The sequence below is a fragment of the Hyaena hyaena genome, unplaced genomic scaffold (assembly GCF_003009895.1).
Source record: "Hyaena hyaena isolate Hyena2069 unplaced genomic scaffold, ASM300989v1 scaffold_86, whole genome shotgun sequence".
NCBI classification, from domain to species: domain Eukaryota; kingdom Metazoa; phylum Chordata; class Mammalia; order Carnivora; family Hyaenidae; genus Hyaena; species Hyaena hyaena.
Window position 1 is genome coordinate 3,374,269 of NW_024080721.1, and position 22,230 is coordinate 3,396,498.

At 37.6% G+C, this 22,230-nt stretch overlaps 1 protein-coding gene across 17 annotated transcripts in view; it reads left to right on the forward strand.

Annotated features, from left to right (window-relative positions):
- Positions 1-22,230, forward strand: part of TRIP12 (thyroid hormone receptor interactor 12) — a 140,472-nt gene that overhangs the window by 92,697 nt on the left and 25,545 nt on the right. For 8 of the 17 annotated variants that reach the window (XM_039234526.1, XM_039234525.1, XM_039234529.1 and 5 more), the window contains 17 exons: positions 1,996-2,031; positions 2,113-2,208; positions 3,106-3,198; positions 3,401-3,562; positions 5,139-5,207; positions 5,298-5,463; positions 8,202-8,319; positions 8,436-8,595; positions 10,396-10,549; positions 11,647-11,875; positions 12,197-12,315; positions 14,587-14,794; positions 17,155-17,255; positions 17,483-17,657; positions 19,324-19,465; positions 20,285-20,476; positions 21,984-22,135. In XM_039234526.1, the coding sequence (XP_039090457.1) occupies positions 1,996-2,031; positions 2,113-2,208; positions 3,106-3,198; positions 3,401-3,562; positions 5,139-5,207; positions 5,298-5,463; positions 8,202-8,319; positions 8,436-8,595; positions 10,396-10,549; positions 11,647-11,875; positions 12,197-12,315; positions 14,587-14,794; positions 17,155-17,255; positions 17,483-17,657; positions 19,324-19,465; positions 20,285-20,476; positions 21,984-22,135 (2,372 nt within the window). The remainder of the gene's footprint in view (positions 1-1,995; positions 2,032-2,112; positions 2,209-3,105; positions 3,199-3,400; positions 3,563-5,138; positions 5,208-5,297; positions 5,464-8,201; positions 8,320-8,435; positions 8,596-10,395; positions 10,550-11,646; positions 11,876-12,196; positions 12,316-14,586; positions 14,795-17,154; positions 17,256-17,482; positions 17,658-19,323; positions 19,466-20,284; positions 20,477-21,983; positions 22,136-22,230) is intronic. The other 9 variants (XM_039234528.1, XM_039234536.1, XM_039234532.1 and 6 more) reach the window with 2 other exon arrangements.

Below are 22,230 nucleotides of genomic sequence, written 5' to 3' on the forward strand. Positions count from 1 at the left end.
TAAAAGAAACAAAACAAAAAAATCTTCTAGTGACTTTTCAACACGGTTGTGAGTTGATGTTTAGAATTTATTAACATCTTAATTGCTTAAGCTTTTTAATGGAAAAACAACAGGAAGAGAAATTGCCGCTACTAAATATGGACCCCTGAGTCTTAATTAGTGGCTTGATAGTTTTCTGAGTTCAAGATGAAAGCAACGGAGTATAATTGAAAATTAAAATTTGAGTAGAAATGAAGTACTAATAAAAGACTAACATAAACATCATGAATACACTAAGCATATTTTATCTTGGAAGTTTAAATATCATGTTAAGTCTTTATTACATATCTAATAAAGTTGGCAGAAATTTGGTTGAGATATGGGATCATTCCCATTTGATCACATTTTCAAATTGTAGGGACAGTTGAATGAGCTCATTGAAACATAAGATATAGTCTTTATTTTGTCTGTTCTTGTTGGATGGTTCAGCTCTGGCAGGGGGTGATAAAGGATGGGCCACTTTCTTTACCTTTTGCCACTTAGACCTCTGGGTAATGAAAACTAGAACTTAAATGTGACCAGTGCCACTCAATTGGAGGTTGGAATGTTGATTTCTGAATGTGTAATAAAAGCAGTATTCATTTTCCTATCTTTATATTTTGCCTCTGTTAATATTCACACTCACCCCACTCATTAAAAAATAATCACAAAGTACTAGGTTTATCTTATGTGATCTAAAATGCAGTTTTTATTAGTTGAATAAAGAAGTTATTAAATCCAGACACAATTGTTGACACATAATCTAATTTACTTAATTTCCTGGCTGTTGATTAGATTTAACTGCTCAAAAGGCCTGCACAAGTCAGCTCTTGCTATTCATACTGACTGTTGTTAATAAATTGGTCAGATTTATCTTTTATCATAATTGAATACTATGATTATATATCCGTCTTTCACCATTCACTTGTGTGACTAGTCATTTTTGGTGATAAGGAGTCTGTAGGAATTTTTCCCATACATGATGTGTAAGGTTCATTCTACCTTAAGAATTGGAGAACTAGTTTCCTTTCCTGTTAACATTAACAATTCCTTTCAGTTTACAGTGGGTGTTTTAAAACTGGTTGTAGATGATTTGAGTGCCATTGAGCCCCGAAATGGGGTGTGTGTGTGTGTGTGTACAAAAAACATATTTAATTGAAAGGTACTTTATAGCTTAAATTGTACACATTAAAAATTTTCCGTTTAGAACTAGAAGACCGTGAAAGATTGCTTCCCCAAATAGGAAATTACTTTGGTAATTTTGACTGCTTCAGGAGGATGGAGAATTTATGTATATACCCTTAGAAGTTTTGCATTCCTGCCTTTGAAAAACATGACTGAAATTTGCTTAAGGACTTTTCTACAAGAGAAAGTAAAATAAAATATGTAGACTCAACTCCTGTATTTGTAGAATAATTGTATAAATTTGGGTTTTAATTAGTGCATAATTCGTTTCTGATGTCATCAATATTGTGTTTAAATTCAAGACTACTGTGTATATTACAGCTGAGTTAAATGGTGTTTTAGTTTGACATGTAGAGAAGCTTATTTACAGGAGATGAAGCAGTGGTCTTGAATCTGTACTGACAGTTGTTAACAGATGTCGGTGTGTTGCTGGTCTTTTTATTTATGTATTAAATATTTATTGATGCCATGGATTCTGAAGGGGGGCTAGAGGTACCAGAGCAGTTGGTTATAGGTGACAAGAAGGCTTTCTTTTTGACCTGCATCATGAGAGGGGATGATTATTGTCTAGCAGAGTTCCAAAGTGAGCTATAGTCTATGAGTCATGCCATCCTTAATGTAAATCATTTCTTGTGTATATGCTAGGTTTTAACTTGATGTTATTTTTGTATGATAAAAGTCTTGAATAATACTTTCCATTCCCATTGACATAGAGGAAGAAACAGTTCTTTTAGGGCTTTTTTATAAGAACATAGATAGCTTCTAACACTTTGTTATACTCTTTTTTAACAGATAACATTACTGCAGATGGAACATAATTTCGATATTGTAAGTATGTGGTATTTTTTTGAATATCCCAAATTTAAATTTTCGTTTCTTATCAAGTAAAAGTACCTTCTTGTTTTCCAGATGAACCATGCTTGTCGAGCCTTAACATACATGATGGAAGCACTTCCTCGATCATCTGCTGTTGTAGTAGATGCAATTCCCGTCTTCTTAGAAAAGGTAACCCTGCATTTGTCAGCTCATTTGGAAGCAGGTGTAGAGGAATCCAGTTGAGGACTCATGACTTCTAAATTCTAAAGTAGTACATCAGATTGTAAGGCCACCTTAAAGGACATATTTTTAGTGTCACTTTTCTAGTCAAAGTATTTTGTTTAGCCAAGATTCCAGAAGAATATTTCATGTTTAGCATACCAGTAGTTTAAAGTTGATGCTTGTAAAGCATTTATAGAATCATTTCAGCTTTATAATTTTAAACGGAAGCACTTTACCATGTTAATATAAAATCTTTCAGAGAAGAACTTAAAGCACTTGATTAAAATCTCATTAATTCTAGAAAATATCCCAATGAGGTTGATAGCTATTTATACCCTCAATTTACAGCTGAGAAGGCTGAGACAGACAAAGTGCCTTGCTCAAGGTCATAAAGTGAGTCAGTGGAGAAAGGAAATTTTTTCATATGGTCTGTGGTAGGTTGTGTTTTTGGTCTGTTTTAAGGGCCTCTTTTCTTTTTAATGCATAATAAAATTTGCATTATTTGATAACCTTGGAATACGGTATAAAGCGAAAAAGCTAAATTTTAAATTTTGCTACATAAAACCACGTGTTTATCGTAAATTTTAAAGATTTACAGGCATTTAATTGGGTTTAGCATACTCTCTACAGAAAACCTATTTTTCTGTGGCTTAAAACAGCAGAGTGGTTGGAAGGAAACGATAGTGACTGTCTGTTATAGCTTACACTCATAAATCACTGGTTTCCTATGGTGGGTTTCATGTCAGAGGTAGTATACAAACTGATGGAAATTAGAGAAAATATTGTTTATTCATGTAGAAGAAAAGCGACTAGAAAAGAACTTGAATGATGGGCTTACGTTACCTTTTTTTTTTTTGTTCCCAGCTGCAGGTCATTCAGTGTATTGATGTGGCAGAGCAGGCCTTGACCGCCTTAGAGATGTTGTCACGCAGACACAGTAAAGCCATTCTACAGGCGGTAGGTGTTGCCACCCAAGGACTATTTCGTTTCCAGTGGGATTTTAGATCCACATTTGTCCTAGCTCCTAGATTGCAATCTCTGTAAGGTACACGTGATGTTTCCAAAGTGATGTGTTAGACTTATTAGTAGTTTTGTTTGTTTGTTTGTTTGATTGCTTTTAGAGGGCATTTCTTCACTTTAACGGTTTTTTGTATCTTAGGGTGGTTTGGCAGACTGCTTGCTGTATCTAGAGTTCTTCAGCATAAATGCCCAAAGAAATGCACTAGCAATTGCAGCCAATTGCTGCCAGAGTATCACGCCAGATGAATTTCATTTTGTGGCAGATTCCCTCCCATTGCTTACCCAAAGGCTAACCCATCAGGTAAAACATGAATCTCTTTTATGTGTCATAAAATATTTTTACTATGTTTTTTAAAATGCCAACTTCATCTAGAGTTTTAAATGTTCCAACTGGATATCTCACTTGGAAATACTCTTGATAAATGTTTTTGTTCCTGTGCTTTCCAGTCCTGTACCGTATCAGGTTATTTTATACAATTTGGTGGACTTACCCAAATGACCAGCATTTTGTATGTTTGGTATCTTCAAGTATTTTGACTTTAAAGGATGGATTTGTTATTCAGCAAACATTGAGTATTTATTGTGTGATACAATCAGAGTTTCCTTTTGGGGCGGTCATCTCGCCTATAAGGCATTGGGTTAGGCAAGAAAGACTAGGGGGTTACGGGCTCAGATCAGAGGTGAGACGAGACTGTGTCCCAAATAGAAATGAAATGAAGAAAATGGAGACATTGGCTGTCTTAGGTTGGAGAAGAACAGGAGCTGTTATTTAGGAGACGGAAGCAGTTGGGTCTGGTATTGGAGGATGAGAAGCAGGAGAACCTGGCATGGAGGACAGTGGGTTAAGCTTCATTGGGGAGAAATCGAATTTAAAATACAAATCAGTTTTAAAGTGGTATTATTGCTAAAATGATTTTTAGAAATGTGATGTTTAAGTCACCTTTACAAAGTATGTTTAAAATCTTCTTGGGGAAAATTAGGTACAGAGAATATGCTAAACAAGGGCTTTACATAAGACAGATAAAATAATGATTATTGAGTCACTGCAGTGTTTTACTTCTAAGATGATCAAGACACAAGTCTTGTCAAGTTCATTGTTTCTTTAATTTTAAAACTTAGTAGGCTGCTATCACCTGTGCTTATCAGGGCTAGAAGTATATTCCCTGGTTAGCTGTGATTTCAGTACCTTCTTTTGGAAATAAAGTGTGAGAAGCACTCTTTCTAGACTTAAGTACTGATAAGGTATAGGGCTTCTGTAACACCAGAATTATTCTCACTTTTATACAGGCAAGTCTGAAGCCCATTTATGTATAAGGGGAAAAAAAGCACAATCAAAACACTTGTTTAGTTGTTAAGTTGTTCTTTCCATTCTTATTAAGGACATTTCCTATGTTTTCTGAATGAGGCCACTGCACTAGTATTTCTAGACTGTTTTCATAGTGAATATAGCAGATCTACACCTCGTTTCTCACATCATCAGTAAACCTCTGGTTCACACTTGTATACTGAACTGTTTGCAACTTTTTCATGTATGTGTGTTTTAAACCTTCTACAGGGAATGCTTTTTTAGAGTGGTATGTTTACCTTTATTATAATTTGTGTTTAGGTATTAAGTGAACAGAAACACGAACATTGTTCCTTCCTTTCTATATATTTTCTCTGACCTCCTGGGGTCTTAATCAAAGGAGAGAAGTTCTGAGTATGATTCTCTTTGGTGTGAAATCATGGTGTTACTGATTGTACTTTGCTTATTAGGCTCGTTGGGTTTTCAAAACCCACCTAATTGGGCCAGAATTTGGAGATAGGAAGAAAATTAGGTAATAGATATGAGATAGTTTTATATTAACAAACTTTTTTCTTCTGTTAAAATAAAACAGGACAAAAAGTCGGTTGAAAGCACTTGCCTTTGTTTTGCACGTCTAGTGGACAACTTCCAACATGAGGAGGTAAGCATTCAGTCTTTGGTGGTATTTTTGTGAAAATATTAAATTGCTGAATCACAATATAATAGTATCTTTTTTCTTCTGTTTGTGAAGAATTTACTCCAGCAGGTTGCCTCCAAAGATCTGCTTACAAATGTTCAACAGCTACTGGTAGTGACCCCACCAATTTTAAGTTCTGGGATGTTTATCATGGTGGTTCGCATGTTTTCTCTGATGTGTTCCAACTGTCCGACTTTAGCTGTTCAACTTATGAAGCAAAGTAAGTGCTACTTTATTATCCTACTTTAGGCAAGAGAGGCATTTTGGGTTTTTTTTTTTTTAATGTTTGTTAAGTAAAGTCAGCATAAGCAAGTAGAAGAGCTTGCTAATAGCACAGACACTGGCTAGTAAAGGAAGAAAAATGTTAATGTGATGTAGTAATCCTCCGATTGCGAGTAATTTGTTCTCTGAGTGTTCCGCAGGACGAGCAAACACGTCTAACATTTTAACTTGATAAACGAGCGACGTCTTGCAATATCAGTAGTTCATGTTGCCAAACGTCACAGGATCACATCTGAGCCAACAGTTCTTGAAATTCGCTTTTACGTACAAATGTTTTGGATTACAAGCATGTTTCTGGAGCAAATTATGCTCACAGAGCAAGGTTTTACCATGTAATAAATTTGTGTTGGAACAACATACTAGTGCTTCTTCTATACAATTGTTTGGGTATATAGTATATTAAAATTTTATCCTAGGTGATTCAAAGGCTAAAAATGCAAGATCATTGCCTTCTCTACAATATCAGTGGTGTAGTGATGAATCATTGGGAGAATTCTGAGTTTTATGTTACAGTAACTGCTTGTCTTCTGCTTCTTAGTAGTCCTTTCTGCCCCATTAGAGTTTTTCCTTATCTGATTCCACAATGCTTTACTCTCTCAAAAATTTGGAACTTACTTACACAGTTGTATCTCTCATCTTTGCTGTTTTAGTATTTTCTAAACCCTCCTCAACCTTATCCCTAAGTACAGTGTTATTGCACTGCTATATTGCTATTGCATCTCTCTTGGAAACCGTTGATTCCCCACCTTATTATCAGAAGACAGTGGGCCTCAGAAAACATCTGTATGTTAGGGTTATTGCTAGTAGAGTGGTATATAGGGTTATGGCTAGTAGGGTAGGTCACGTTTGTATGGAATGCATATTATTATGGGTAATTTCATACTTCTAATCTCTGAGGACATTACCGTGGTGATGGTATTCATTGACAAAAATAGCCTTGGTTGTCACTGCCTCAGATATCTCACATAATATAACTTGGGGGTGGGGTTCAGTTTTATTTTTAGTCCCATTCCTTGTGAATAAGCACATTGGTCCAGTGCTTTGCTGAAAATTCCTCTTAATGCTTTGAATCACTCACAAACTTGATATTCCAGAGAAAACTGCACAGCTCATGTCATAACCAAAGTGAGAAGTTGAGGAAAGGTTTAGCTTTTCTTGAGTTATCACAGTGCTTTTGCTTACTAAAATCCCTAGGAGCTCTTTGAATCTGGCCAGGGCCCATATTTCTTGAAGTTTGAGTGCAGATTATTTCTTGTTACCATGTGGCTCACGGCCTTTCCCTAAAACCAGTTTGAGAAGTTGCTCACTGACTTTTGTTTGCTTTACCATTTTGGATTTTTTTTCTTATGATGAATATTTTCACCTTTTGCATACTTCATGAAGTTTGCCACACATTTATCACGTGGATGCCACTAGATTTGTGTTTTCTTCGTTCAGCAGTAACATAAAGGAAAAGTGTTGTCACCCTCTAATCTCTCAAAAAATTAAAGAATCCTCACAATGTATCATTGCCATGTATTCACATTTTTTAGGAAAGTGGCAAAACTGTTGTTTTTTAAGAAATTTAAAATAGTTTTTTACATTTATATTTATTCTTGAGAGAGAGAGAGCTTAAGCAGAGGGGGGGCGGGGGGGAGGGGGTTGGAGAGAATCCTAACTAGGCTCTGTGCTCACAGCCCCTGATGTAGGGCTTAAATTCACAAACCGTGAGATCATGACCTGAGCTGAAATTAAGAGTTAGATGTTTAACTGACTGAGCCATCTTTGCACCCCAAGAAGGTTAGAATATTTTTAATAACTGTCAATGAAATTTCTATGGGTCACCAGTTTAAACTATCCACATTTCTGCCCACAACAATCATGAATACTTTCTTTGATAACATTTTATGAACTTAGGGTGAAAACATTTCAGTGAAATTTTGCATATGTATAGGATTTGCAGAAACATAGTCACAATGAACAAAGACCCAGCTTGGTCTTTACTTTCAGTTATTTGAGTGACTAAACCTGTGTGGATAATGGGGGCTTCCTCATGACACAGGTGTCCGTGACACAGTGTCTGTACATCAGACTGGTTTTCATGCAGATTCCTCTATAAACTGATGCCTTCTGGGAATGCAAACTTATGGTAGAGGATATGGTAACCATCTTTGTATTAAGCTGGCATACTTGTCAGGTAATTACTTCCTGATCACGGTGTGGTAGCATTCAGATGCTTGTAATTGTAGGTTTTACTGTGTTGTCCAAGCGTTTTCAGTATAAGACAAATACACAAATATACTTGAATTGGGGACTAAAATGTACATTGAATGCGCCTTTGCACAAAGCACTGTGTTCCTCAATGGAACCCAAAATTTAAAAAGTCCCCAAGTCTCTGGGGGGGTGGATTAATGATTAAATGTAGAGCTGAAGACTTTAGACTGAAGTCTTTAGAAAGAAATTGTTAAGATTTTCATAAATTTCTTTTTAAGTTTTCATTATAGCTCATTTGAACTTTTAATTTCTGTAGTATATTGTTTTATAAGAAAATAATGCTGTTTCTTTTTCATGTATAGTTTAAGAAAATAATTCTGATTGTCCTTCTCCCTCCCCCTCCCCGCTTGGGAATGATTACCTATTAAGTTAGGTCCTATAATTGTTTTCATGAGTTTTGGGTTTCTGTTGTTGGTTTTACAGATATTGCAGAAACTCTTCACTTCCTCCTATGTGGTGCCTCTAACGGAAGTTGTCAGGAACAGATTGATCTTGTTCCACGAAGCCCTCAAGAACTGTATGAGCTGACATCTCTGATTTGGTACGGATTGGGCTAGTATTAAGTGTGGTTTATATGCGGTGTTTTACTTGAGAGATCTGTCACTTACTAATAGTTCAGGAAGCTACTTAATAAAATAATTGCACCTTTGTTTTCAGCGAACTTATGCCATGTTTACCAAAAGAAGGCATTTTTGCAGTTGATACCATGCTGAAGAAGGGAAATGCGCAGAACACGGATGGTGCGATATGGCAGTGGCGTGACGACCGTGGCCTTTGGCATCCCTATAACAGGATTGACAGCCGGATCATTGAGGTAGTAGTTTCATCGTACCGTTTAAATAGGTTTATTTTGGTGGAGAGCGGGTGTAGGGATGGAGTGGGGAGGTGGGTATGTGTACTTCACTGTGCTCACTTTTGAATTAACTCAAGATTCTCTCGTTTTGTCTCCTGAGAACAAGGTCCTCATTTCTGTTGAGGTCAGAAAACATGATGTTCTAGTCCTGCTTCTGCTGCTAACTACCTGATTGACTTGGAGCAAGTAATTTAAGTTCTTTGTTCCATAGTTTCCTCATTTCTGAAAGGAAACGTTGGAGGAGTTGGGCTATATGTTTAAAAGTCCTATCTCCTACCCAGAAGAAAACCTCCCATAAGCAAAGATTTACATATAGTTCGCTGTTTCTCAGCACTTATTAAAGAGTGAAAATACGGAAACAACTTACGTATCAATGTCTAGGTGAAGTGGTTAAGTAGGTTTTGATACATACTAGCCTCATATGGAATCCAGTGGGATAGGTTTTAATGACGTAAAATGGGATATGATAAATGAACACATAATAATCAAATTTTGTGGCTCTTTGGAGAGCTCAGCAAAATAATAAGAGAAAGAGGAATAATACCAAGGAGAGAGGTGGACCGAAAATATTTAGTATTCTCCTGTGACGATTTTATGTGTGGTTTTATTATTTTCATTACTTCCGTACTAAGTATGCATTGAATATTTTAAAAATTTTTCAGGTCAGGAAAATCGCCCTGTTTAAGAAGTGTTGGTCACAGCATTAATTGGGGTACCATGCATCATTTACTAATATTTTCAATAGATGAAATACCTTCAAGTCTTACTATATTTCCTAATTTTGACCTGTAATATTTGACTTTTCCTTTAGAACATCACTCTTGAAGAGGCATTCTTCTTTATTTAAAAACAAATTTTTGAAAAACAACTTTGAAACCACTGACTTCTGTAATAAAATCAGAAGTTATTCTGAAAATATCAAGTTCTGAGCCAGCTTTTAGGTGTGATGAGTCCAATGTGTGTTCCTCTTAGTGTGTAAGCAAGCCACGGCCTAATGCGGTCAGTGCTAAGCTGCCTTCCTGTTAGCATTTTCTTAATAACTGCATTTCTCCTGTTAGCTTACTCTCTTACACTTCCTGGAGTCCTGTCTTCCACTTAAGTTAGGAACTCCATACATTGGACTGTTCCAAAAATGAATATTCTGTCACTTCTTTTGGCTGTCTTATGTCAAGCACATAGTGCTAAAGCATGTCATTTTATTTCTGGACAGTGCCCGCATGCATGCCGTAGGCATTACTCTCTCAGGCCCAGTTGTGTCCCTTTTGATCTTAGAGCATCATTTAAATGGAAAGCCTTTTTACTTAAGGATAATTTTATAGAATCATGTTGTTTAAGGAAGATTGTGGTGGGCTGCTAAGAATCCTTGATGTAAATAACATTTTAACCTAAGAATTAGATAGTAATATTTTATGGATAACGATATTTTTTTTCTATCAGCATCGTCTTAAAAGCTTTCTTAATACAGATGGTGTCGTCTTCATGTCCCTGCTTTCTCCATGACTGGATCTTTCATCAGGAATTTATCTGTATTTATGTCTCCGGGGCCTTACTGGGCCTATGGTGTATATTTGTGTTTAATTAAAAATGATTTATTGAATGAATTGTCACATCCACACTATTACATTTTCCATATTCTATTACTTCACCCTCTGAAACCTGATGAAATAAATATGTAAGTTAGCATTTATGAAGGGTCCCCACTGTGTCTTAAGTTAATAAATTTCTCCATGTTTATATTCAAGGTTTCTCTCTCTTTGCTCTCAGGCAGCCCATCAGGTCGGTGAGGATGAGATAAGCTTGTCCACTCTGGGACGAGTTTATACTATTGATTTTAATTCTATGCAGCAAATCAATGAGGACACGGGAACAGCACGTGCCATTCAGAGAAAACCTAACCCCTTAGCCAATACTAACACTAGTAAGTACCGTTTGAGTTAATAGTAGTACAATATTGTCATGTGAATAATATTTGCAATAATTGTTTCATTGAGTGTCTTTATTAAGCTGAAGACTGTGGCATAGTAGTAATTTCTTGTTTTTATTGTATTTTAATTGATGAATGATGTAGGATTGCTGAAATGGTATCCTCTGCATTATTTTTCTGTTATGTGATTTGCCGTCCCAGACTCCAGTGAGAATTGGCCCAATGCAGTTTTTTTTTAATCTGATCCTGTTCTCCTTCTTTTACCTTTAGACCCACTCACACCTGTCAGATTAGTTTTTCCAACCTTATATATTATACTTCCCCATGAACATTCTCTTCTTAACTAGTGAAGAATGGGGCATTTTAATTTTTTTTCCAGGTTTCTGACATTTTGTCCTTGGGGATACACACAGTCCATTGCTTTTGCAGCTCTAGTTTAGAGTGCAGGGGCTGGCAAACTTTTTCTGAAAAAGGCCAAATAGTAAATAGTTTAAGCTTCATGGACTGTACACTCCCTGTACTCAACACTGCTGTTGTAGCTCCAAAGCAGCCATGTACAGTATATAAACAAATGTACGTGGTTATGTTCTGGTAAGATTTGATATACAAAATTAGGTACTGGGCCAGATTGGGCCTTTGAACCAGACTTTTTCAACTCCTGGTCTAGAGCTTACTTTTCATCAGTTTCCTCTCCCCTATACCTTATTCCCTCTGAGGAAAGCAACAGATCATCCTTTTTCCATAGCTTCTAGTCACATACCTCTGTCCATTTCTTGAATTCTGTTTATTTTTACCAGTGTTTTAGGTGGTTAATACTGAACATCCTCAGTATTTTGTTGAGCATATATTATTAAAATAAGTGGTGCAGTGTGCTGGTCACTTGTTCTTTCAAGCTGGCTAGATTATGTCTAGCTGACGCCTTTGGCATCCTTACAGACCCCCATCAGTCACGTTAGAGAAGCTAATTCATTACATGACTAAATTTTTAAAATAACATTTCAAATAATCACGGCAGCTTGCATGCTTTGTGTTGTATACTTCCTTGTGTTTCTCAAGTCCGTAACTTCAGGATTGTACGTTTTTTATAACAGGCGGATATTCAGAGTTAAAGAAGGATGATGCTCGAGCACAGCTTATGAAAGAGGATCCGGAACTGGCTAAGTCTTTTATTAAGACATTATTTGGTGTTCTTTATGAAGTGTATAGTTCCTCGGCAGGACCTGCGGTCAGACATAAGTGCCTTAGAGCAATTCTTAGGATAATTTATTTTGCGGATGCTGAACTTCTGAAGGATGTCCTGAAAAATCATGCTGTTTCAAGGTGTGTTCATGAAAATAGTAAAAACTTTTTAGAAATTCAAGTCTGCAAGTAATTTCAGAAATCTTAAAAGTAATAACAGAAAAAATATGCACAAAACAGTTTATTTGTAGTATCTGGATCCCTTTGTTGTCTCTTTGTATGCATACACACCTTTGAGAAGGACTAAAATACATGCAAAAGTTGAACGTTTAAGACGAATTTTTGTTGTAATGGACTGTTTTCACAAGTAAAATATTTCGCTCTCAAATTTAAGGTAGTATGGCCAAAAACAATTCTCAGATTCAGACAGATGTTTTATATATGAATGCTTTCTTTTTTTAGTCACATTGCTTCCATGCTGTCAAGCCAAGACCTGAAGATAGTAGTTGGAGCACTTCAGATGGCCGAAATCTTAATGCAGAAGTTACCTGATATCTTTAGTGTTTACTTCAGAAGAGAAGGTAATGTCCTTCATGACCATTAATTAATGGCTCATCTTTTAGTCTAAATAGTATTTCCGTAGCATGTATAGTTGTAATTCCGAACGATCAAACTTTTACCTCATACATAAGAAGCTTTTGTGCTTACAGCTCGCATGCATACAGGGTGAGTCCTTTGTAAAGTCTATTAAACAGGTTGTCTGAGATTCATGGTCCACTGATGAACACTTCGTAACTTTCAGTGTTTTGAATGTTTTTGGGCCAGAAGCAGTCACTGTCTTTTCTTTTAGTGTAGATAATGTGCAGCTCCCACAAAGAGCCTTGAAGAAGCCAAGAGATCACTTTCTTTCCCAGTGAATCCCGTTAGTAGATCAGAACACTTGTAAAACGGATTATTATTTACTTCGTTGTGTGCATAGTGGAATATTTTTAGGCTTTACTTACGTATTGAAATCTTTAGTATGCCATTGGTCTAGTCACCTGATTTGAGGAATTTGAATGGTACTTTTCTGTTCTCCTTTTGAAGACCTCGAAGACTTGCTCATTCAGGTGTTTTATCTCTTTCAAACATACCAAGATAATGAAAAGAAGTGTTTTCTCATAAACAAGTCTCTCTAGTTCTTTTGGTCTCTTAGGGACACTTTGGTGTTGTGAAGACCCAAGGAGGTCATGGTGTTTTTATACTCAAGTAATCCTTAGCTTCATTTTTCATCTTACCAACAATTCTAGTTCTTTCTGCATATGATTTGTTTTCTTTTCTTTCATCACCTTATGCTGGCTCTGTATCTCTTCACATCTTGAGAATACTCATGTTAGTGTAAGAGTATTAAATCGCATAGGAAGAGGTTTTCACCATTTCTTACTTAAAACTGTGAGTTTAAAAAAAAAAAAATCCTAGTGCTACATTTGTATTTGAAATGGAAGGCAAATTCCATAACTATGATTAACAAATGGGGTGCATATATGAATAGATGTTTTCTGTGCTCACATAAACATTTGGTATGTGTTCTTTTTAGCCTTGGATTATCTTGTAAATTTGCATTTTGTATCTTGGTTTTGATGTTCTGTTTTTGTCGTTAGTTCTACCCTTCTGATATATTCTACCCTCTGATTTGGAAGTCTTATCAGAGTATGTCTCAGTGATTTTTTTTTCGTTTTACATTTATGAGATCAGTGTACCATCACATGAATTTTCTACCCCCCAAATATTCATATAGTGTATACATTATGAAGTTTATGGGGGGCATGATCAGTTCTACTACTTTGCATCAGGCATTTGTACTTTCAGGTTCCACTTAAATGTTATTTTTCGGGAGGACTTGCCTTCTAGAATCTGTGTTAGGTCCTCCGTGTTACATCAGCACTGTATTTTCTCTCTAAGGATCAGTTTACTCTTTATTTGTGATTTCTTACAAAATTTATTTTTTCTCCCCAGTAAGTGCCCTATGTCCATTTTTCTCATCCATGGTCCTATTCTTAGTAACTAGCGCACAGTCCGGCATGCGATTGCTGCAAACAGTATTTACGGAGCAAACGCCTGAAGTTTGAGCTCATTCGGACATCTTGTGTTTTTGTGGGTTTTTTGTTTGCTTTAAGAATCTGAGGGAAAACTCTGGACTCTATCCTGGAAAAATCATGAAATGTGTGAACGTCCACTCACGTATACTCAGACATATACCTTTGCATACAGTTGATAGTTCATGGTACTCCCCTTTGCCCCACCTGCATCCTCCTGTGATTCTAGCCCAGATATGAACCCTTGCCTCATCAGCTACTGTTCAGCTCACCCTGTACACCTCCAAGGATGTGAAAATCCCCATCCTGGGATTGCTGGTGTCCTCTTTCTTGGCAGCAGCATTATTGTGATCTTGTCTCATTGTAGTGTTTGAAGTTGGTTACTAAACGTAGCGGGTCTTTCTTTCCTCCTGGTGATCGAGCCAGAGGTGGGCTATTGTGTTTTTGTAGTTGATTGTTTTTATAATGGGTATTTTGAATTCCGGTGGGTATTCATGTGTGACCGTATTAAACTTCCTGTTACCAGTATTTGAATATTAGAGGACATTCAAAATAAGTGTTTTTCGATATAAATGTCAATATAAACATCTTTCTTTAACATTGGATTTGCCTACCTTTCTTTGGAATGGATCAGTTTGAAAACCCTGGCACCTAAGGGCCTCCCCCTCAATATGCTGGATAGTTTTGATTCATGCCCTGTTTAGCATTTAGGGATTTTGTAATTGTGGGGAGGTGGGCCTGATTAAAACTGACTCTCTTAAATCTGTCACTGTATAGGTGTAATGCATCAAGTAAAACACCTAGCTGAATCAGAGTCTTTGTTGACAAGTCCACCAAAGGCATGTACAAATGGGTCAGGATCCTTGGGGTCCACGACGTCAGTCAGCAGTGGAACAGCCACAGCTGCCACTAATGCTGTGGCTGACGTGGGATCCCCCAGCTTGCAGCACAGCAGAGATGATTCTTTAGATCTGAGCCCTCAAGGGTAAGTCAAAGTTCTGTGGTGGTTTTTACGCTCTTTGCCTTTAACTGTGTCCTGGTACCTGAGATTCCCACAGGATATAAACATGGTAAAATATTCGAGAGTACACTTTGTATTTTCCCGTCTGTATCTTGTTAAACCTTTAATGGGAATGGGAAGAAACTGAACATCTATTGCAAAGCCACTGTATTGCGCCATGTGTAGGAACCACAAATTTAGGTATTTCCAGCGATAGAGGAGGCAGCTGAGGCTCAGAGAGGTTGATGATGTGCACAGTCACACACTGATTTTCACAGATGTAGGACTTGATCCCTCATTTCTAATTCCCTAATCTTGTGAGTATTTGCTGCATTATAGCAAATGTGCCAGGTTTGAGACATCCAAGTAGTGACATAGTGAAAAATATTAAAAATTGGAATTTTTAGGATGCACAGGAAAAACCTGATTTCCCATCTGTCTTTCATTGGCAGATGAGAACTTTGCTTTTAGTAAAAGAAAATGGGAGTTCTCAAAGAAGTATGTCTGCTTCCACCACTTTGTCTGGTTTTAATCCCTTTATTGTACTGTGCTACTGAGAACATCACCACTAAACCCTCATATTAGTTCATTTTGTGGGGTTAAAACAAATGATACTCTAAAGTGTTTTTGTTTCTTTGACAATAGAAACTTAATATGGCTGTAAGAATGGTGCATGATCAGCCACACTCAGTTCTGAAATCAGAGTGTACTCCGTGTGATATTCCTCTTTACTCCTTTTAAGCTGTAACATGGATCTTGGTGAAACATATAGTCAGTAAGTGAGATCCAAAAGTTGAACCTGTGCACTGCAAGGTAGCATTGTTCTAAGAAGCTGGCCAGCTCAGGATGCCAGCTCCTTTTGGTGCCACCTGGTGGCAGTTATTTGCTCTATCTTAAATGTGAATTTTGGCACTTGGACTTGGGCTACCCATTGGGACTTCTGTCGCAGTGGCTGTTATTTTAGGAAATTTCTAGGTTTGGATGGTGCCATGGATCCAGTCCAGTGAGATTGGTCCTGAACAGTACTGGAGACCACCCTCCACCTTCTCTGTTCTCAAGTTGGATTTGTCTGCCAGTTTTCCCTCACAGCCTGCCTGCCTCTTCTCTTCCTCCTTTTCCAGCCCCATTCCTTCCCCTTGGCTGCTGTAGTAACTTCCACTACAGCGGGGTCTCACTGTCTGTCTAGTGCAGGCGTAATGCTCGAGACATCAGGCACTCGTTGAGATGTGATGCAGCTCAGACAGATGCATTATTTCTGAGCCACTGAAAGGATTAGACTTTATTAGGGTCCAACAGTTGAAAATTCTTAAAAACAAAAACAACAACAACAAAAAGGAAAGAACCTTTTGGACTTTTAAGTGGTTCTATTTCTTTCTAATACGATTTCTAATGAAAAGTTCATAAAAATTTGTAAAGGGAGAATTTTTCACTCGTCTTGCTTGTCAAGCATATTTTAAACACATCAGTAAGTGTCTTTAATAGACACCAGATATTGGAAGACCAAATTTTTTCAATTTTTCTAATTTTATTTTGGGTCACAGACCAGCCTAAGCAGAACACTTTTCATCTTATCCATCTTATGTGGTGTTCTGGGGTTTTGTTTTGCTGTATTTTGTTTTTTCCTCTAAGAATCAGTTGGTATTTCAAACTATTTCTGCTGTTAAGAATAGTGAAAATAAGACAGGTTACATATGTGCTATTTCAGATATTTTAATTCAGAATAGGTTATTCATACTATGACTTGATAGATTTGTTTATAGAGAGTTTTGAGGTTTTGTTTTTTTATTTTAATCCCTAAACTATTGATAAATGCCTTCATTTAGGATGTTATGGCAGTTGTATATATGAAATTACTTTGGGCAGGGTCAGGAAAGCATTTTGATGATATTAACACTCAGTGTCATTTATATTTTACTTCTTGTCATTTAAGTTAGGGAAGAAATATGGTAATCAGACTTAGCATTCTGTTTCCAGTTTGATATCCTAGCTCTTTTTAATACTGCTTTTTTGCATTGTAAATTTGTTTATATAATTTTCTATGTGTATAACGTTTCATAGTAAGAGTTTAACACGGGATTATTCAGATAGTCTGTTTGGTTTCACTTTTAGTAGTTCAGAATAGTCAAATAGCTTTTTCTGAATGCATCATTTTCTGCGTCTCTATACCTCTTAGAGCATGACTGGTACAGAGTCTGCATTAAATAAGTAATCACTGAATGAGAACTACCCTGTTATGGCAGTATTTTATAACTCCTTGTGTCTACCATTTTAGTTTGCTTTTCAATGAGTGGTGATAATAAATCGTGGTAATTGCTAAACTTATCCCATATTTTCCCATGTGATAGTCGATTAAGTGATGTTCTAAAGAGAAAGCGACTGCCAAAACGAGGGCCAAGAAGGCCAAAGTATTCACCTCCAAGAGATGATGACAAAGTAGACAATCAAGGTAATTCCTTTGGTGACACTGTGGGGGTGGAAGGCAGAGGGAAAGATGGTACCAGCTGGAGGCATGTACCTCACGAAAGCTGCTGGTAGCTTTGCAGCACACCTGAGTTGACGCCATGTTCTAAGGTGTTTCAGCTGATTTATCTAGTAAGAGCAGGAATGTTAAATTTCAGTCGGTTTTCATCAGTTGTGCTGAAATGGTTTCACTGTCATTCCCTTTTCTTACAGCTAAAAGCCCCACCACTACTCAGTCACCTAAATCTTCTTTCCTGGCGAGCCTGAATCCAAAAACGTGGGGAAGGTTAAGCGCACAGTCCAACAGCAACAACATTGAACCGGCGCGAACGGCAGGAGTCAGTGGTCTTGCCAGGGCCGCCTCAAAGGACACCATCTCCAATAACAGGTGAAGTGGGGGAGTCGTCTGCTCTGTTCTCAGACTAGCAAAACCGAACATTATTTCAGTCAGCACGTTTAGTGTATGGAGGTGAGGCATGGACACAGGCCTTTCGTGTATGCTCAGTAGTGGTATTGCTCGGGGATGGAGTAGATTTCTCAACTCTTGAACTCCATGCCTGGCTTTGTCCTAAATTCCAGTCTTACATCTTAAAGCCTGTTTCAGCATTTTTGGCTGGGAGTTAATAGATGTTCAGAGCCAAATAAATTCTTCCTGTGGAACCTCTTCCTCAGTTTTATTCTAGACAAGTAAAAGCTGACATTTTCTGCATGGGTACACACACACTCTCTCACCCATTTTTATGATCCCCTTCCTCTACCCTTTAGATTAGAACTTAAGGACCTTAGAATAGAGGTTGGTTGGTTTTAAGAAATTTAGAACTGTAGGGGCGCTGGGTGGCTCAGTCGGTTAAGTGTCCGACTTCGGCTCAGGTCATGATCTGACAGGTTCATGGGTTCGAGCCCCGTATCAGGCTCTGTGCTGACAGCTAGCTCAGAGCCTGGAGCCTGCTTCAGATTCTGTGTCTCCCTCTCTTTCTGACCCTCCCCTGCTCGCTTGCGTGCTCGCTCTCACGCGCTCTCTCTCTCTCTCTCTCTCACTCCTCTCATAAATAAAACATTAAAAAAAACTTAAAACTGTATCAGCTAAAAAAAACTATCAGCTAAACTGTTTCACACACTGATTTGTGGCTATTAAGTTATTTCTTAAAAATACTTCAGAGTTGTTTGGTTTTTTGACTCTGGATGTTGCACACCAACATGGATTACTTCCTCTGCAACCAGTTTTTAAAAATCAAATGCCACTGTGCAAAGAAATAGGCTCATTTTGTTTGGTTGGTTGGTTATTGTTTTTCTGAACTTCATTTAATAAAAAATAAGCACATGTATTTCTAAACATCAGAATTTGTAATTTAAGCAGCAAGGTTTCAGTTAATTGTACATCTAACAGGTGCATGTTTCTGGTCTATAGTTCTTTACTTCACCTCTCCAGGAAACACAGACAAAGGACAAAGCAGATGTGTCTGTACCTAATGACACAGTCACATCAAGTTGCTTTCAGGCGACTACTTAGGAAGGAAACTATTAACGTGGTAGAGTTCCAAGGAGTTAGAAGTTTATGTATATTTTTCATGTAATGACTTGTAATGTTTTAAGTACCTGTGCATTTGTCTACTACACCTTAACCCATTTTCAAAATGACACTTAATTTGGTTATTAAGGAATCTGAATTCATGAGTCTATAGCATAGGCCCAAAAGCGTGTTTTTTTTTTTTTCAATGTCTTCTTTATTTCTGAGAGCGAGAGAGAGAGAGCGAGCAGGGGAGGGTCAGAGAGAGAGGGAGACACAGCATCTGAAGCAGGCTCCAGGCTCTGAGCTAGCTGTCAGGACAGAGCCCGATGCAGGGCTTGAACCCACAAACTGTGAGATCATGACCTGAGCCTAAGTCGGACGCTTAACCGACTGAGCCACCCAGACGCCTTGGTTTTTTTTTTTTTGGTTTTTTTTTTGTTTTTATTTTTAAATGTAGCAGCTATTTGCCTTTGATGCGGAGTTATAATTGAATTCCTTTCTATACACTGAGAGTAAATTTAATATCTTGTTTTCCTGCTCGCAGAGAAAAAATTAAAGGTTGGATTAAGGAACAGGCGCATAAATTTGTAGAACGTTACTTCAGTTCTGAGAACATGGATGGAAGCAACCCTGCACTGAATGTCCTCCAGAGACTTTGTGCTGCGACCGAACAACTCAACCTCCAGGTACCACATCGGGTGCACCTTGCTGGTCCTTTTACAGTCTCTTCCGCATCTCTTCTGTCTTCCTGTTCCTCCCTGATGATTGTCTGGCTTTCCGCGGATTTTCCTGTCCTAGATCAACTTTTTAGCTAGACGTGTATCTTTAGCACTGTCATTTCTGTAATGTGTCCTTTGACTTTTGTGCTTCATCATTTATCATTAATGGTACTGGGAGATCTCATCCTTGGCTTTCTTCTTCACATCCTGTATTTATTGACAAAAAAGAGACTTGAGAAATGTCCCTCGAGTACATCTCCTCAACTATGGGGATTTGAGTGGATGGGGTCTCATAGTAGTTGAAGAGGGAGATTGAATAAACCTTTTAAATTTCATCTGATTCTCCACCTTCTTGCATTTTTTATGCACTTGGAGCAGTTTGGGTAGTACATGCTTTCAAGAAATTGTCCATTTCATCCAGGTTTTAAATGTATTAATTTAACACTGCTCTTTATATTCTTATTTTAATCTTCTCCTTCTGGTATTCTCTTTACCCCTCAATTTGTATTCTCATTCTTGTCTTTATTTGTTTGTTCTACATTGGTTGAATGTGAGACTTTTCTATGTTAGTAGTGTGGATACTAGTTTTCTGCCGTGAAGTATTAACATTTTGTGAATATGTATGGTCATATTTTTCAAGGATCTACCAAGAATGCATCACTTCCCCTGCCTTCTTTTTTAAAGGTGTTGAGAATGTATTCTCTTCCTTTTGGGGAAGTGTGAATTGTACCTTTAATAAGGGGACTGTTTAAATCAATATAGAAATACTGTTCCCAACTCTTACAGGTGGATGGTGGAGCTGAGTGCCTTGTAGAAATCCGTAGCATAGTCTCAGAGTCAGACGTTTCATCATTTGAAATCCAGCATAGTGGATTCGTGAAGCAGCTGTTGCTTTATTTGACATCTAAAAGTGAAAAGGATGCTGTGAGCAGAGAGATCAGATTAAAGAGATTCCTTCATGTATTCTTTTCTTCACCAGTAAGTTGTCTAATGATGCTTGTGTATCTTATTACGGGAATCTTTGCTCACTAATGTGTGTATTTTCATCTCCGTAATTTCCATTAGGTGCTGGTCAAGAAAGTGAGGTAAAGCTTCTAGCTTCTGATACACAGTTGGATTCCTTGGTCTTTTATAGATCATATATACTAGTACAGCAACCGAATGGTGATTTAACGGTGCAGGTGCCACAGTTTCTATGATCCACATTATCTTAAGTCTTTGTTTTCTCCTATAAGACCAGCCATTAATAGTAGTCTCTCACTTGTGAATATATTTATTTTCAATATTTGTTTTTAAACGTATTACAGTTTGATATATATGTATATGTATGTATGTAGTGGAAATGCGGTAAACATGGCTATAGACATAAGAGTGGACATATACATTTCCATTTTGCATATAAAGTACAGTATTAACAGTTCTGTTCGAGAGTACTTAATCACCACATGCAATACAAGACCAGAGGCCACAGAGAGACTCCCCTTACTTCAACCTCAGTGGGTAAGAGCAAGAACGTACCTACTCTTGGGCACTGTTGACTTAACATCATTCTACTTGTTGACAACTACTTGAGATAAGGCATCCCTGGAGATGTTTCTGGATCTTCTGTATAGTAGGGCTAAGGATAATTCTGTGTATTAGTGAAACTACTTCACCATGCCTTCCTTTCAGTGTTTATAGGCATTTGAGCATTTCTTGTTTTGTTTTGTTTAACTTTTAATTTTTTTATTTAGTTTTTAGGAGAGAGAGAGAGAATGAGTGTGTGGGCGAGGTGGGGGGCAGAGAGAGAGAAAAGCTCAAGCAGGCGCCACGCCCCGTGTAGAACCCAACGTGGGGCTCAGTCTCAACCACCCTGAGATCATGACTTTAGCCGAAATTAAGAGTTGGATGCTTAACTGACTGAGCTGCCCAGGCGCCCCTCTTGTAGTGTTTTAACCTGGGCTATCTGAAGCAGAGTTGATATTTTTTAGAGATTCATTAGATTTGTGGCAATACTAGATGTGGTTTTATACTGTGCTTAAGATTATGTACAGGTATGTAATCTCTTACTTGAAACTCTTGGGGCTGGATGGTTTTCAAAAGTTCTTCAATGCGTACATAGATATTACCAGATATCCTCAGTGGGTAAATAGCACTCCATACGCGTTAAATGTTTTCCAGCAAAGCATGTGAATATTCTTCCTAAATAGATGCAAACAAAGACTGCAGATAGCCTTGTGTCTGGGTTGGGTTTCACCACCACGTGAGTTGTGTTTTTAAGCCTTTTGGACTTAGGAATTATGACTAAAGGATGGTGGACCGGTACAAAAAGTCTCTATTTTGAAATAATTTATATAGAAATAACCATTCTAAACAAACTAGCAAGAGATGAAAGAGAATAAATGAATGGTTTTCTTCTGTAAAACTGCCTGTTAAATTTTCTTGTTGAGGAGTGTTCCATTTTCAAGAGGCCTTGTTTAACCGAATGGTTTATTTATAACTTCAGCTTCCTGGAGAAGAGCCCATTGGAAGAGTAGAGCCAGTGGGTAATGCACCTTTGTTGGCATTGGTTCACAAGATGAACAACTGCCTCAGCCAGATGGAACAATTTCCAGTCAAAGTACATGACTTTCCCAGTGGAAATGGGACAGGAGGCAGGTAAGGATCATGGCTTGGGTGTGCCCTTGCCATGGGACTTTGTGTTTAATGTTGTTGAGGTCACGTGGCAAGAGGTCTGGTGACATCTTCATCTG